Raw genomic sequence first — 18,571 nt, forward strand, 5'->3', positions numbered from 1 at the left:
TAATGAAGAAAAATTTTAATATAAGTTTAAAATAACAGTAAATGTACAACGTTTCGACAAGATTGTCATCATCAGGTACCTTCTTCGTTTTCTTCATTACCCATTCAAGCCGTCTCCAACCAACATTAAAATATTTTTCACATTAATGATAAAATTACTATAATACAATAAACAAATTCACAGACTACAGATACTGTCTTACTTACTTTATCCTGAATAAACTTAATATTTTTTTTGGAGTTTTCCCACGGTATACTTAATATACATCTAAAATATGCATCAAAACCTCTGAACTCCTAATTATTAAACATTTCGCCTTCTGACGGTTTTCAAATAAAATTTAAAGAATAATTAAAACGGTCAATAAAGTATTTTTCAAATATTGATCTTCTTTGTTTTTCAACAGAATTACAAAATGGAAGAAACTTAAAAAAAGGGTTAATTCAATCCGTTAAAAATAGAATTACACAAATATAGATGTTTACTCACTGGGAGAGGACAATTTTTCGAATTTCCAAAATTATACCTATGTAAATTAACTCTTGCTCTCAAATTATTAGATTCTCGAATATACAATTGTTCACAAATAATGCATTTTAAAACGTAAATTACATTTTTAGCATTACATTCAAAAGAATATTTCACCTTAAATAATCCCTGTCCTTTTGGTCCAACAGTTAAATTTCTTAGATCAAGATATCTATTTGTACATATTAAACAACTTCTTCTATTACATGGTAAAATGTTTTTTTCGGTCTTTACTTTAGAATTTTTAAAAGTTAACAATCTATATATATTTTAGATTGCCGCTTAGCATAAATTATTTTACAATTTTCGAAAACATTCTTTAACTTCTTACTTACAAAATGATCAATTTTTTAAAAATAAAGTTGATATTAATCAATCTCTCTGGAAAATGATTTGTGAGTACCAGTATAACATTTTCATCATTATATTTATATTTAATTCTTTATCCTCCAATTGACCTTTTCGCCAAATTAAAACTTCAGTCAATAATATTGTCTGAATAATATTGTTTCAATACTTTTATTCGAAAATTTCTGGATTATTTATTAACATATGTAACCTTTGTGCCAGAATATCAGGAATATTTCATTTAACTGATTTGGGGTGATTTCTAGAAAATTCTAAATACTTATGTGGATTGATTGGCTTAAAATAAACATTGGTCATAACTTCATAATTTTCTTTAACGACTACAACTACTATGTAAATTTGATTTTTCCATTTAATCAGTTTAAAACTCGAAAAACAACTTCAATATCATAACTTTTGTTGAAAATAATAAAACAGTCATCCAAAAAAAAAATTTCCATGTTACCTTTAAGTAATTTACTTTGTTAATCTCAAAATTGTTCGGAAAAAAGTCAAGAACTTTACTTTCCAGAATATCCATTATTATCAGTGTAATCGATAATTACATAATTAATCTAGTTCCTTAGATTTGTGACAATTTTCTTCTTCAAACACAAACATAGAACTAAATCTAGATCTGTTTATTGAACCTCTTGGTAATACAATCTATACAATTATCAAAACATAATTCAATTTCGTTTAGTCCAAAATAACGTGAAATACTCTGGTATAAAGCAACAACATTAAATGACGGCCAACAAATGATTTGGTTCCATCTTCTTAGGCAACTTATATACGAAATCTATACTGATTTTGATATGACTTTTCACATTCGAAATAGAAGGTTTCAAAACAGTATCCATTAAATTACTCAACGGTTCAATAATTATAAGTATTCTTTCAGTAATTTAATTTCGTGCAATTTTGATAACATATAAAATTTTCTCAATATATTTTGACTTAAAATAAAGTTAAAGACTCGTTTTAATTAGACTTTAATTTTGAATTGTTGCTAATAAGATAAATTATTTTGTAACTTGAGTTTTTAAATAATTATAAATGATTAAAAATATAGTAAATTTTTAAAATTAAAAAAGAAAGGTAAATTTTCAGGATTATTCAATTAAAGATTGTTTTAAATCTGGGAAAGTCAATTTCAAAAATACAAAATTCAAGAGAGCTTAGTTGTCATTGCAGTAATCGCTGTCAGATGTAAGAACTAATTTTATTTTTTCAGTAAAAAAATATTTTTAGTTTTTGTAATATTTTATTACTTCTGATCGCTTTTATGAGAAAGAAACTTTTAATTCTGGAAAATTTGACACAAAATGTCTCGAAATTGTAAAACAATTCTCCATTTACTGGTATAAAAATTGAAGTGTAGTTAAATCGATTTCGCCATGAATGTATTTTCGCCATGAATTTTCGTATGAATGTAAATAATTTGAACATGTACGTCTGTAAATAAATTATTCAGAATTTTGTATTAGCTGCTGCACGCCGACCCTAAACAGCGAATATCAAGCCTAGAACAGATGAAGCAGCATCCATTTTTAACAACAATCGATTTTACCTCTCTCTATAACAAAAAACTCACACCATCCTTCATTCCGTCGGTAAGTTCCAGGAGTACAAAATTGTGAAATACTTATGTAATATTTTTGTATGTTGTGACATGTTAGTGTAAAGGAATGAAAAAGGTCTTAATGCTATAATTGCATTTCAAAAGAAAAAGAAGGGATATTTCTTCGTTTCATATTTTGTTTTTACAAATTTCAAATAATCTGTAAGTCCTTGAATAAAGAACCGCCTCGTTTCAATGTTAGGGGTATTTAGTAACAGTTTTCTTTGTTACATGTAAACTGTTGAAGAAGGCATAAAGTCAGATTGCATAGTCATATAAACAAAAATGCAAGTCTAAAGAAACGTACTTATGTATTCAATTTACAACTTATTACAGTTTTAGGCTGCAAAACGAATATTTCCAATGAAGAAGAAAGGTCGTTATAACGGAGACAGTAATCAATCAAAGTGAAAAGATAAAACCAGTTAAAAATTGTTTTTGTAATGTGTTCTTTTACGTTTGCTAAAAGGCTAAGTTCACAAAAAAAATAAACGTTTGAACAAAAATTCTGAAACTAATGGTATGCATAACTTACAAATAAACTTACTTACAGGATTTCTTTGCTAATCTACCGATTAGTTTAATAGACGCGATAAATGCCACTACTAACACTAATTTATAACACTCACTGAATACTTCACACACTGAATACTCGTAATTGTCATGCACTATTGTGTCTTCAAATTTTACAAAATTTCTATATTACTATATTGTCATGACCTTTCCAGGTATTCTAGGACTACTTTTATGAACTTTCTACAAATAGCGTCACCATCATGATTAGTAACTCCCTCTAGCAAACAACTAAATTATAACAATGAAAATATAGCTTATAACACTGCCCCTACCTGAATTGTGGAGTCCCTTGAACAATCCTAATACACAAACAAAATAGTACACTAAACTATCTATTCACCAAGCCTTTTTGATAGTTTTCTTTTCCGAGGGCTTTGGTATACAGATGAAATAACCCCTGGTACATTGTTGTCGGTTGCTGTTCTATAATTGGGGGATTTCTCCCTAGGTTGGTGGTAGAACGAATACACTTGTGGTTCTATCCTTGGTGATCCTCTGGAAGTGTTCTCGACAAGAACCCTGGAATCTTCACTAGGTTGACTTTCTGCTAGCAAATCCTTCGCAGGGTTAATTATGGGTTTCATCCTTTCTTGCAGTGGGGATTGCACAGCCATAACTTGTAATCTTGATGGAATCCAGTCTTATCAGTATTAACATCATAGCGACATTTAATTTTATCGCTAACTGATTTAAGTACTTCCAAGGTAAAGTAATGTACAACATCAATGGTGTTATTCCTTTGTGTCTCTACAAATTATGTTTAAGACTCTGTGAGTGACTAACCTCTGGATGTGAGTAGAGAAGACCCAATGACACTTTACATTCTCTCCCGAAGATTACTGACAATGTAATTTTGCCTGTAACTGTGTGCTGCTGTTCGATAACTCATAAGTAGTAGAAGACGATCTTTGGTCCCATGTTTCTGATGTTCATCCACATAAGTGGCTAACTGGTTTAAAGTCTATAGTTGTTTATCTTTACCATCCTGTCAGAAGATGGATGAAGGGCTGTTGTACTGATTTTTTTTTATCTCAAGGATATGACACATTTGCACAAACAAGACTGATTCAAAGTTTATCCCTTATCCGAGCGAAATTCCATAGATACAAATTCGTTGACGATTTTCCTTGCTAGAATTTTTGCTTCTTGGTTAGGAATAGCAAATGCTTCTGGCCATTTGGTGAAATAGACCATCACAACCATGATGTATTTATTCCCACAGTTTCTTTTAGGCAGAGTACCAAGCATATCAACAGCAACTCTCTCAGGTGGTGTTCCAACACAATACTGCTGTAGCTGCCAATACTGTTTTTTTCTTTCTTGGACCTTTTTGCTCATAGCGTAGTTCACAAGATTTAAACTCAGATCTCTACCGATCCCAACACCAAACTCAATGGAAACACTACCTTACTCTATCCAGTGTCTTCTTAACATCTAATTGTCCAACTGTTGGAAGGTTGTAGGTGATGACAGAATGCTTCTGAATATAGAGGCTGTGGAAGTACCAACTCTAGTCTTTGATTCTGTTCATTGATATATTCCTATTTCCAACATTATAAACCCTCTTGTAGGCATAATTAATCCTACTATTCCCAGTATATTTTGTCAACAGGCAGTTTGGAGTGACTGTTTGCCTTGAGAGATCTTTGCACTCTTCATGATCCAGTGAACATTGGTTTCAAACTCGTACCTTTTGCATATGCATCTTTCAATTGAGTGTTAGACCACAATACTTCATCATCATCACTTATGGATGTCCCATCTTGGACTATACTCTGTTGTAATTTATGGTGGTCATCATTATTATTTAATGCTTCTCTTTTCACAATACTGACTTTCTTTATTAACACATGGTTTTCGGGATAATGCTTCAGCATTTCCATGATTTCATCTAGGGCAATGCACAATATTAAGGTTACACTCCTGACGTTTCTTAAGTCATCCTGCTATCTAGTCGTCTGGATTGTAAAAATTCACCAACCACCGTAATGCTACATAATATATCCCGAATGTAGATTTTTGTCGATATAGGAACTGAATTTGGGCTCGAACAATTCTTTTCTTTTCTTTTGAGTGGTAAAATACCTCGTTTCTGCGACAGTCATATATTATTTTCCATGTTGTGGTACTACTGCTCCCACTGCAAAATCACTGGAATTTGCATCAAAAATTGGTGTATCGTCAACAGCTGGGTATACTAATACTGGAGTAGTGGTTAATTTGTTTTTAGTTTATTGAGTGTTTGTTCACAATAAGCAGTCAAACAAAACTTATTTGGCTTTTCAAGTAATTTGTATAGAGGATGGATGAGCTTTGTAACCGAAAGATGTTACAAATTGACAATAGTAATAATATAGTACAAGAAATCCTCTTATCTAATGCAAATTCCTTGTTGTTGGCCAATTCTGAACATATTCAATATTTTATTGATCTGTAGACGCTTCTTCTCTGCTGATTATGTCCTAGAAAATTCACGTACTGACAGAATAATTCACAGTTCTTGGGATTCCGCTTAAGATTATTTTTCTTCAACGATGCAGTACTTTCCTTAACCCACCATAACCATTATTTACGTCTTCCTATATGCGATTTTGTCATCCAGGTAAATGCGTATGCCATTCTAGGGAAATTTAGAAGGAGCATGTTACATTATTGTTGATATGTAAGTGTGTTACATATTCCAAGTAGTAACACAATCCATTTCCTGAAGTAAATGCTGTTTTTTCTACTTGCTTCCTCGACTTGCAATTGCCATTATCTACTCTTCAGTTCCAATGTTGAAAGCCATCTTGATGCAGATAGAGCATTCACAGTAGAATCAATATAGGGCAATTGGTAGGTACTCTCTTTCTGACATCATTTATATTGCGGTAATACATGCAGAAAGTGTGGATGTATACTTCTACTTCTTCACAAGTAAAATAAGTTATGCTTAAAGACTAGTAATCTGTCCTAACAATCCTTGTTCCTTCGTGGTTTCCATCTCCTTCAAAGCCTTAACCTGTTTTGCAAGTGGGGTCGTCTGGCAGACTGACTTATTGGGGCAGCGTTGCCAGTATAAATCTTATGAGATATTGTATTTGTTCAGCCTAAATCATACAATCTACTGGAGAAGATGTATTGATATTTCACGAGCAAGTCAAATTACGTAATCTATGGTATGTATCAACTGTAAGACTACCACAGCTTCAGTTATACATATCTTATAAATGAGATGGTAAGCTAGCTAATATGAGGATTTTACATCAGACTTTCTACATCTTGTCTTAAAGATAACTATTCATGATGTTCTTTGGTGTGAAAGTACTGTACTACTTGTACAGTATCATAGCAAGACTTGATTTAAATTTTAGAGCTTGTTGTGTTCATGGCACTAATGATGACATTTTTATTTTTCAAATCCAGGAGAGTTCCAACCATTAATCGGTCATGATATGCTGGATTGTTTGGTTCTACTATGGCCCAATAACTAGATGTAAATTTATTACTAACAAGTCATGTTATAAGTATTTCACTTCTTGGTGATTCAATGATTGTCATCGTAGTTACTACGGGAAGTTCCATCTCTGGTGTAGAAATTTGCATGTAGTGCACGGATTTCCTGGTCATAGACTGTGAAGCTACTTGTCCCCGCATGAAGGCAGTTTCGAGTATGCACTATTCTGTGATATCATGAAGTGAAAGGAGTAAGAATAAATTTCAACTGTGCTATTAACATAATTTTATGTTGAATTGCTGTTCACATCAATGTATCTTATTTCATCATTGTTGGAGGCAATTTCTCAATTTTTATTACCAAATCGGGCCGAATTATTGTAGTTGTAGAACCAGCATCGATCAACATACTGTAAGACTTGTCATCAAGAAACCCATGGAATGGTGTTTTAAATAATTAATTTATTTCTTTTGAAGTGGATGGGGTATTCTCAGCTGAACTTAGCCTCGAAAGTTCAACTAATTCCTGTTTCCCGAAGTCTAATTAGTCTTTTATAGTTCCTGTGATCTGATTGGGCTGGAAGACTAATCCTTATAGTATTTCTTACTTTGTGTATTAACAACTATTGATAATTCACAGTCATCTGCAATGCAAGGTTTCCCATATCTATAAAAGTTCTTGTTTATTAACGTCCTTTGTGAAGCGTTGTTATTCCCTTTACATTTTTGTCTGCAATCCATTTCAAGTTACATTTCAAACACCAATTATCTTGTGGTTTATTTCCTCCATTCTGTGTAACCAGTTGTAACGCCAATCCTTTCAGTTTTTCTAGATTATCGTCAAAGTGAGTTGGTGTTTCAATAATATTTGATCTAATGATCCCGTAATTTCTAGATGGTACCTTTAATTGTTTATCTGTGTCTTTAACAGATTCAAGTCCCACTACCAACTAGGAGCTTTTTTTAAAGACGTGCACCTAAAGTGCACCTAATCTCGACTATTATGGCATCTATAAATTGTTCACGTGTTAGTGAATCAATTGTTTCACAACGAGCATTTTGGTAAGAAAATTGGACAATCTTTTCCAAATCTTTAATACGTTAGGCCAAGGTCTCCTTCTTCTTTTATTTGTACTCTGTCCAGAACTTTGGTCTGAATCTGTTTGATAAGGCAGCTACCAATACTTGACAGTTGTTACGACTCTCAACTCAAAGGCTACTTAGTATTATTAAAACATGCCCTTTTAAATGTAAAACAAGATGAATAGCTTGTTGCTCATTATTCAATCTGTTCACTCTGTAAATTATATCCAATTGAGCCTGGCATGTCTCACACGGTACCTTTCCATCATAGTCAGCTGGTTTCTCAATTGGGCACTGTTGTTGAATTGGCCAGCTAAATTCTGGAACTGGATTTAGTAGTTACATGGCTGGAACAGTCCAGAAATGTCCTGCAGTAGTGATAATAGGTGTAGACCAAAAAATTATCTTATTCATATTTTGTAGCTGATGATGTTTTATGTTGGAATTATTCGGTAGATGCAGAAAGAGGTGTGGTTGGTTTAATCTTTGCAATTATCAATTCGTTTTCTAGATGTTTTATTCGGCCCAATATTCTTTTCTACCTCAATGTACGTGTACTTTGTACTTTACAGATTTTGTCATTACAGTCTTTTTGCACTTCTTCAATCTTGTTGTTGTAATTCTTCTGTACATCTCCAATAGTTTCATTGATCTTGTCTTAAATCAAAATTATTTCTTAATTCATATCTTAATTTCTATCATTTTCTTCTTGGTCTTTATTTAATTTTTTTACTCATTCCTCCAATTTCCTACTCATTCTTCTTGGCTTTCTTTTATAATTTTCAATCACATTCTTGTTCCTCTTTTAATTTTCTGTCTCTTTAAAGTTTTTTGGACTTCTTTTAACTGTTTCATAATTTCTAGCAAGGTTTCGATCTTGCTTCTTGTCGGTATTGTTGCCATCATGATTGAAGTTGAAGCTCAGTCAAAGTTCTATAATATTTTCACCAAAATAATCCCCAAAATAATTCTGACATCAGTTTTGTAATGTGTTCTATCTTTGAGTGTTTTTTTATTATTATTTTGTAAAATTAATGCAAAATTAGTCCATATAACATTAATAATGATAACGAATTAACTTATAGCATTTGCTACAGGCTACGTACACTTTGGAACATGCCGTAGCTAGAAGGACGCCTAACTTACAAACAAACTTACATAGTTACAGGATTTCTTTGCTAATCGATTGATTAACTCAATAGTCAAAATAACTCTCACTACTAACACTAATTAGAATTCTAATTGAATCCTCACACACTAATTACTCGTATCTATAAGACCTCTGGTCATGAAAAACCGACCCCTCTAGACGTCGCGCCAAATTTTGAAATATTATGTTCTAGAAGGCGCTGATTAGTAGAAATAAACTACTTGACTCTACTATTCAGAATCTTTTTTCAGATTTGAAATCCATGAAGTATTAAAAAGATACAACTGTATGTAAAATTTGCTGTTCATGAGGACCAAGTTAATCTGTTTGCATATCTAAATCAATAAATGAGGCAGAAGATACAGCAATTTCTTCTTGCAAATATGAACGTTCAGCCTCATCTACTACGTCTCAGGGAATTATACTATCACTATCAATCAATACCCTCACTTCAGCTGGAGTTCAAGAAAAGAATGCCTTTATCTTGTAAATAGTGACACGAAATATATCTCGCTAATTTCCTAAAAGGATTGAATTTATCAGAATCTGATGAGCTTTATCGGCGGAAACTTTCTTTTTCCCATTTCGTGTAACTTAATTAACTGTTCCACACACTCCCTGGGCATTTCATCTTTCGTATTCCCTGGATAGCATGCCCACCTTTCTGACAATGCTCCCACACAAAGTGAAGTAGTTTCACCTCCTACACTGCTTATATCCACTTCAGGACGATTACAGTGGACCAAAGACAGTGTTTGGCTAATAGCTAGTGATTTAGCAGTAATCCCGAATTGATCTTGTTAATTCAACTCAGAATTTGGACGTCGATTGGGTGTAAATAATGGTGCCTTGGAGGATGTAAATGACAAACTCGTTTCAATATTCAATTCATTTACTCCACACGCATTAAGCCTGGACGCTACAACAATTTCTGCCTTGAATATATTGGACGAGCAAATGATTTTAGCAGCATTAACCTCCCATTGAACCTCATGTGTGCTTCGGCTTCTTGTTTTTGCTTTGAACTTTTTCACTAACGTTGAACCATTCAACAGATTGGCATCAAGTACTTTTTCGGTAGTGCCTGCGATCCATCTCTAAATGTTAAGGCCTTGTATATGTCCATTTACGTAGTTATGTCGTTTCCGTCTTCCACAAATGAGTTGAACGCCAAATTCAAATATGAAAAGTGGGTATCCAGTCTCCCTCTACCAGTTTGAGCCTCCGTATAAATCCACTTCTCGACATTGAGAATGTGCCCATCAGTGGAAGACTGCAGTCCAACATTGAGATAGTATATATATATATATATATATATATATATGGGATCAGATCCTGTGAGGCAAAGCACGTTGGATATGAAGACTATTTGTTCGAATATCCTGTAGCATCTCTTTCAGTGCAGCCGCAGCTTGTACATTATCTTATCCTGTGTATCCTTCGACCACATAATCAACGAATTCGTATTGAAATCCAGGAACACCTTCATCGTCACACATTGAACCAAGCAATGACATACCCTTTTTACCAAAGTACTCCACTTGACCTTCCCTGTGGGAAGGCCTGATCGTTAGAAGATATACTCAAATGTTAGAAATATCATTACTTCTTTCCATTTCTGTAAGATTTTCTCGACGCTTTCTTGAATATCATTTGCCGCGATTTTTTCAGGATACTTCATGTTGGTTAATCTTGTCATCATGGACTCGAATATTGAACTGACATATCTTAATCGAATATAGTAGGTTGACAAACCAGCTATTGTTTCGCCTCTTTTAGTCAGAAACTTAATGATATCGTGAAATGTATGCACCCCAACCTGTTCATGGCTATCAAAGGAGTTCTTATAGGCTTTGTGAAGGTCTTCGATACTCCGTCCACCACGTTTATAAACCCGTATATCTGAAAATACGTGGTTGTCAGTCCTTATATTCCTTGTTTGACCAAGCTTTACTTGAAGGCTTCGTTGAATGAACGTAATTGCTATTGCAATCCTCTGGCTGTCCACACGGAAAGTATAATTGTATTTTGTCAGATCTGTTCCACATTCCAGAGTAGCAAACGTCTTTTTTAAGGATGAAAACTTCACTTTTCCCATTGAGTGCTTTTAAACCGGTATACGTTTTTTTTTTGTTTTTTTTTGTTGGTCTGGTAGGCTATTGAATTCGTCGGCGAGCATCTTTTTGCGTGAACGTCGTTCGAGTGAATTTGTCAAAATGCTTTGAGCGACCACGGAAATGTTTCTTCACCCAACAAGTGATAGCTTGCACGAAATGGATTCCGTCGTATATTTCTCATTAGACTGTAGTTTGTCGATAAAATACATCTTCAATTCAAATGGATCGGTCGGATACAAAAGTTGAAATAACTTATCGGTTATTTGCGTGCATAGTTAAACAGCCCTCTGTCTTTGTCTGACACTTTGCCATGAATTAGCTTTATATCCACCTATAGGTAAATATTCCAAAGCTGTGCGATTGGTAAAATCCAAGGAATTGAATATAGCAGTAATGGTTTTAAAGACTTTTGACCTCTCAGGACACTTGTCCTTCTCATTACTCTTCTGTCTCCACTTTCAGCATCATTTCTTCACTTCCAATTAATATGAATCCAAAGGTAAGCAGCATTTTACAAACGCCACAGACGAAGTAGTCTCCTTTCTTTCTTTGTTTATGTTCCTGGCAAGGCATTTTATAAATTTCAGTTATGAATATATTTTTTCAATCAAAAGAAGAAGCTTTTTTAGATTGTATTTTTGGATTATGGTGACGTAGTTTGGCATCTCCAATTCGTTTTTCGACTCTGACGTTTTTTTTTCATAAATTTGGGTCGATTTTTCGCGACCGGGGGTCATAAAGTACCCTCGTTTTCACATATTCCACAAAATATTTAGTAGAATTTGGAAAAAAAAAGAGTAAAGATTATTATATCACCATGAATTTGCTACGTATTCTAGTACTATTAAATCTAGAGTAATTGTCACGAATAGCAGTTTCCTCTAGCAAACAACAAAATTATAACATTGAAAATACAACTTAAAACAAGCTGTTTAGTTTAACAAGTATGTCACGAAAAACGTTTCTTCGTGAAAAACACACATCCTAAAAATAAATAATTTTCTTATGTAAAGTGAAGTATTAAATTTCTATAAACAGTAGCTTTTCGTATACGTCCTGTTAAAAGTAGGGTAAATATTGAAAGAAAGGATTTCGTTTAAAAGTGATAAAAAAAAAACTCGGTTATCTTAAAAATTACTGTGTATTTTCTCATCATTAGATGGCGCCACACGTACAGCTGTAACTTAATTTTATTTAAAATCTTTATTGGCACTTTTATTGCTTGTTATGTGTACCTGTTAAAATGTGTAGCGTTGCACATATTTCCCCTCAGAGAATAGCATAATTTTTAAAACTCATGAATTTTGTTGTAAGATTATTACGATTTTTTTATGTGTGTTTCTGAGTTGATTTTTTAAAATTCATTTTAAATTGTTGGTAATTATGACAAAAATATATGCAATATTTTATTCATATATTAGAAAAAGACAAAAATATTTAAGCTAATCGTACTTTTTAATATTAGTTTTTGCATAAGACTTCTTATATTTCATATCAGGTAATTGATTTTATTTGTTCGTTGTTAATGTAAGGCTACGCAACGGAATATCTGTGCTCTTCCCATCGCAGGTATCGAAACCCAATTGTTAGTGATTTAAGCCCCCCAGACTTAATACTAAGTCACCCAAAGGCCAGTTAATTGGTTAAAGTGAGTTTATTTGTGATTAATAATAATTAGCTCACTACCTCCGTTTATTGTTGAAATTATGAACAAATAAGTAGTTTGGGTAAATTTGTTATTTTATTTTTTTATTTTGTGCTCGGAGCAAGTCTTCATCTAAACAAGATTATGACTATTATGTTGTAAAATAAATTGTTGTTTTTAATTTTAGTGAAAAAATTAACTTTTAAACGCACCGAGAAAATTTGTTTACTGAAAAATGCTGTAAAAATTTATATTTAAATTAAGTAGCACAAAAAAGAGGCATAATGAGTTATTCATTTAAATTACAACAGTGCTTTATTGTAAATTGTACATTAATGGTAATTTAAGCGTTTGAAATGTAGTTTAAAAGCATAAAAAATATGGTTACAGAGCATTTCAGCCATTTAATGTAGATTGTGGTCTTAATAATTCAACTGTGAGCTTACTATTAGCACACATTTCATGTTTGTGTTTTATGTACCTGTAAGAAAGAGATATGGTTAAAAACTAAAGGCCGTTTAGAGTAAAAAATGAGTTGCTATTCTTTTACGCCCCCCCCCAGTAGTACAACGGTATGTCTGCGGACTTACAACGCTAGAATCCGGGTTTCGATACCCGTGGTGGGCAGAGCACAGATAGCTCATTGTGTAGCTTTTTGCTTAATTACAAACAAACAAACAGTATTCTATTACTTTTTTGTCTTATCGGAATAACAATTCCGATAAAACAGCCAGCTTGTTTTGTTAAAAACACAACATCTTTTTGATAAATCTGATCAATTCAGGAGAGCTTATTAAAAAAAAAAAATTTCTGGAATATAATATCTGACTTGACTTGTTTGCAACATAATATCTGCAGTGAATTTATTGCTACGTCATCTAAGAAAAGCAAATAAATGACTCGAGGAAAGATCAATTCACGCATTTAATGGTATAAAACAAGATTCATCACATTTTCGGCTGGGAAACACAATTCTTCAGTTTTTCAATTACCAAATTTAACAGTTCAACCATTCTTAAATATTCATTTTCAGAAACATCATTTGAACTGTGATCCGACCTTTGAACTAGAGGAGATGATAATAGAATCCAAACCACTACATAAAAAGAAGAAAAGGCTTTCAAAACGAAACTGTGGAAAGGAAGGCACTACTGGATCTGGCAGTGGAGAAGTAAGAAAAGTGAGATTTTTGATTAAAACTGGTTACAATCTGTTTAATAGCTAAAAACTATTTTCGTTTCCTTTTAGAAATATGTACAAGGAGAAAGGATTGTGCATAATATTTAAAAAATAACTTACAAGTTTATAAGTGTTATCTAATACGATGTTGTTGTTTTTTATTCTCTTCTTTTATGGCTGTCGTGCATGTCAAATTGATTGCTGTCAATATATCTTAATTTGATCTTAATAAAGTAAAAAGAATTGGAAGAAATCAACCAGATTTGTTGTATCACGTATCTTAGAATTTTGTAAAATATCACTATTACCTATGTACAGTAATTTTACAATAATTTAACAAATCGACTGGTATAAATTATATATATCTATACCAGTTACTCACACGAACAAGGCGGCAATGCTAATGGTAATTAATACTGCTAAACACCTTATTAAATAGTTTCAATTTTAAAATGTTTTCTAATGTGTTTAAACTAAGAATCTCGACGTCATGTAATATTTTAACCATATTTATTAATATAATTTTTTTTAAGGCTATACATTTTCTGATTTTTTTTCTTTTTCCATTGTAGGAAATGACGCCTCTACAGTTACGTCTAGAATCTATTAAAAAGGATTTTATAGTTTACAATAGAGAAAAGTAAGCATTCTATTTGTAAGTTTGGTAATTCTTTGTTTATCAAAAATTTAAAACAACATCTCGAAACGCCACAGTACTGAATTGTTGGAAAGACTGATGAATTGTGATGTTTTTAACTTTGTATCTGAGCAAGGTCAGGAACACAAGACTAAAATAATTTAATGCTTTCTTTTCTGGGTTTGTTACAACTTATTATCACATTCTATGATTTTTGCCATGGTTAATAGCATTTATAATCACCTAACCCTAATAAATAATCGGTATGTATTTTCAGTGTTATGGATACTAATTACGAATTAGTTTCCGCTGCAAATCTGCTGACCTCTTCAGGGAAGTCTCGAAGAGGCGAAATTCAATCCTTAGTCTTCTTATTGTACAGGCTATCAATCACGGAAACGATTAATGCGTGATCGTCATACTGTAAACATATTCAATGATTATTATAATATTTTTGATGAAATAGAAAAGTTTTTACTGGAATCTTCTCCACTTGTGAAGAAAGAATGCATAATGTGAAATAATGTCCTAGTTTTTTGTAGAATAATTAAGAGACTCGCTGATTCCTAAAATCAAAAACTTATTTCGTGCCTCGATGACCCAAGGCAGCCTATGAATGTGTTTACTGAATTCTGAGTTGAAACAAGCAAGAAATTCTACCGGATTACTTCACATGAAGTCACATGAAATATTCAATGATTATTACTTCACTTCACATGAAATATTCAATGATTATTACTTCACATGAAATATTCAATGATTATTACTTCACATGAAGTCACATGAAATATTCAATGATTATTACTTCGCATGAAGTCACATGAAATATAAAATGATTATTACTTCACATGAAGTCACATGAAATATTCAATGATTATTACTTCACATGAAGTCACATGAAATATTCAATGATTATTATAATCTTTTTAATGATGATAATTTATACTCATCACTCTACGAAAAGTAAAATTATGTTCGAACTAAATAAATATTAGCTGTTAGATTTTAGCTGTTAGATTTTCTTGATTACCTAGAGCTCTGTCTAGATTTCTATTCACCTTCGTACCAGGGTTGCCAGATTGGAGGAAAATCCCCCGTTTGTGTTTGTGTGGGAGGGGATAGCGGGAAAGTTTTCATGGGAAAATTGTTTTTCAAATGAAAGGATTCAGATAAAAATGAGGAAATTTTATGTTCTCTAAAATTAGATTTTTATAGATGTTTTAACAACTTAACTTACTTTCTAGGAGTGAGTGATGCAGTAGCAGGAGTGTAGTCGATGTGGGAGCCAGGAGTATGATCCCCTTTCCAGGACAGAGCAAACTATGCTCCCCCCCCCCCGATTTTTGTAAACACCTCTTTTTTTTTCTTTCTCTTTACTGAAAGAAGGAAATAATCTTGATGAGAGGACCCCATTGACCGAATGATAATATGCACTTGAGGAATGAAATGTTTATGTTGAGGATCTATCCGATGTTGGCCAGGTGGTTAAGGCACTCGACTCGCAATCTACGTCCCACCAAACATGCTCGCCCTTTCAGCCGTGGGTGCGTTATAATGTGACGGTCAATCCCACTATTCGTTAGTAAAAGACTAGCCCAAGAGTTGTCGGTGGATGCTGCCGGCCGGTGATTTCCCTCTGGTCGGCATTTTAAAATTAGGAACAATGGTAGATATTCCTAGTATATTTACCTAAACAAACTTTCAACCCAGCTACAAGCACACCTCTCATGCCACAAGTGTTTGTAACGTGACTGACCTCGCCTCTTTACCTTGCATACACCATCTCTCTCTTTATACATACCCACATCGCCAAAGAATTCTCATCTTGCATTGAACTCCCTTAATTGGCCTTTGGCTCGCTCTCGCTGTCTTTTGACACATACACTGGTCAAAATCTTAGATGGATAAAAAGTGGATCTCTGTAACAGTGAGTATATCTGTTTATTGAGGCAAATGCGTGTAGAGTAGCAAAGGTCATTACTAGGGTTCGTCGTTTTGTTAACTTACCTGCTTTTTAAATTAACAGATTTGAGCTGACTCAATGAAACTTATAGAAAAACTACTAACTTAGTCAAGAGTTATTAACGATTTTGCGGAAGCCTGTAGATTCCATGATTTCCGATGAATTCCGTTGTCCACGAATTCGGAGTGCCTCTGTCTATGACCTTGTTCTTGTAAATGACCCGTTGGTTCACAGTCAAATACCTGAGTGTAAATTGTACGGTTGTACTTACAACAAGCACCACAACAAGGATTTGCTTTTTACCAAGTCCTCAAACCTCCTTCAGATTCTAAGAATAATCCAGAAAAGATGGAAATATCAAAGAAATGGCTATATAATATTTCCTTGTGATAAAAACATTTCACTCCTCGTTTTATGGTTATAAATATTTATGTTCCTTAATCGACACATAATTAAACAGACACGTCAGAGGTGGAGTTCCCATTTATCTCAATAAATTGAAATGGGATGAAACATTTTAGTTGATAAAGCTTGAATATATTTATGTTGATCGATTAGAAATTACATACTTAAGCTAATTAAAAGTTTTCGTTTCCGAGTTCCGTATAACTACGATACATGTTTTATGTAAGAAAATTGGTTTAGACCAATTAAAGAAATTAATTTGAAAGATCAGATATAGAGAGTAAAATATTTGGCCTAATATTAATGATAAAATCTGATGGTCTAGTCGTGATGACGGACAAAAGATTGAATTTTACACGCTCCTAATTTGGAATCAAAATGCGCTAATTAAAAGGATTGTGAAAAATCCTCTTCAGTTTAATGTGATTCTATCTCTAATATTAGGCTTATTAGTTTTATGGTTTAAAATCGTAAGAGTAAAACTTATTGTTTACTTTTATAAGTTGCTATTGAAATAACTTAGTGTATTTCGTTTTTCGTAGGGAACTTAAAAAACAAGCCAAGGCAGACGACGATGAATATAGGTAGGCCTATATTAGGAACAGAGTCTGCGTGAACTGATGTAATACATTATTTAAACGCTCTTATTGTGACGTTGAAATATACCTTCAAATATTCTCTCCTTTCAATCAACCATTGTTTTGTTTTTTTCACGTGTTGCATGTGCATTGTTTTATAACAAAGAAAGTTTATGCATGGAAGCCTTCTTACATAAAGGTTTTCACGCACAAAAAATGAGTTCTTCGACATAAACCGTATCCAAACAAAGCAATTGTGAAAGTATACGCAACAACGAAGGAGGACTCTCTCTCGCCCATAAACCTTAGCGTGGTGTAATATGAACATAACACTGATTTTGGTGTTGAGTATTTCTAACCCTCCTTTTTATAATTGAACATAGAAAGAAACATATAAAGCTACGTGATACTTCTTAAAATAAAATATTATTGTTATAAACTATTACTTATCGAATAATATATCAAGAAAACATCGCAACTACTCTTAGAACGAAAGCAAAACTTTCAGATTTAAAGTTCTCAAGAGAATAGCTCTTGCCAGTAAAAAATAATACCTTGGAGTTCCCTCTTCCTTGCATTATAACTCGTGTATCCTAGAAGTCGAAATTTCTCATGGTGACTGTACCATTATAACTCGTGTATCCTAGAAGTCGAAATTTCTCATGGTGACTGTACCATTATAACTCGTGTATCCTAGAAGTCAATAATTCCTTGGAGTTCCCTCCTCCTTGCATTATAACTCGTGTATCCTAGAAGTCGAAATTTCTCATGGTGACTGTACGCTACACTACTCTGATGGAGAAGAACGGAAGTTACTCTTGAAAATCATATGTTCTTCCTAAACGACGTGCTCATACGAAATATGTGCATTGAGAGAATTTATGGCTACAACTAATATTTCACTGATGGGAAATTTTTCCTTGTGTATCTTGTATATAATTATGTATTGAGTTATATTAAAAATTTAGTCAATCTGAGAGTTGTATTCTTTTCACAACTTCCATATATATATATATATGTGTGTGTGTGTGTGTGTGCTGATGCAAAATAGCCAATGGGACAAAGAAATCTCGAATGGTTGGGTCTGAGGTTGCTGTCGAAGAGATTTTATTAGCCAGTGGATACAATTCGAATGCCACTGTTATATTTTATAACTTCTGTAGTCCAAATGTTACATACTGATTAAAGTAATATACAAGGAGAAACCAAACTAATAAAATCACCGTAGTTAAGCTTTTATAGCATATTTTAGAATAAGACTAAGTTATATCGAATAGATAAATTCACAGGAAATGTCGAACCC

At 33.0% G+C, this 18,571-nt stretch overlaps 1 protein-coding gene across 5 annotated transcripts in view; it reads left to right on the forward strand.

The window, feature by feature from the left end:
• LOC106463598 (serine/threonine-protein kinase 32B-like) overlaps positions 1-18,245 on the forward strand; it is a 78,929-nt gene extending 60,684 nt beyond the window's left edge. For 4 of the 5 annotated variants that reach the window (XM_022391128.1, XM_013923642.2, XM_022391129.1 and 1 more), the window contains 4 exons: positions 2,367-2,492; positions 13,540-13,686; positions 14,258-14,325; positions 17,233-18,245. In XM_022391128.1, the coding sequence (XP_022246836.1) occupies positions 2,367-2,492; positions 13,540-13,686; positions 14,258-14,325; positions 17,233-17,278 (387 nt within the window). In that variant the 3' untranslated portion in view covers positions 17,279-18,245. The remainder of the gene's footprint in view (positions 1-2,366; positions 2,493-13,539; positions 13,687-14,257; positions 14,326-17,232) is intronic. The other variant, XM_022391127.1, reaches the window with a different exon arrangement.
• Positions 18,246-18,571: the final 326 nt, after the last annotated feature.

The sequence above is a fragment of the Limulus polyphemus genome, unplaced genomic scaffold (assembly GCF_000517525.1).
Source record: "Limulus polyphemus unplaced genomic scaffold, Limulus_polyphemus-2.1.2 Scaffold1443, whole genome shotgun sequence".
Classification (NCBI taxonomy): Eukaryota; Metazoa; Arthropoda; class Merostomata; order Xiphosura; family Limulidae; genus Limulus; species Limulus polyphemus.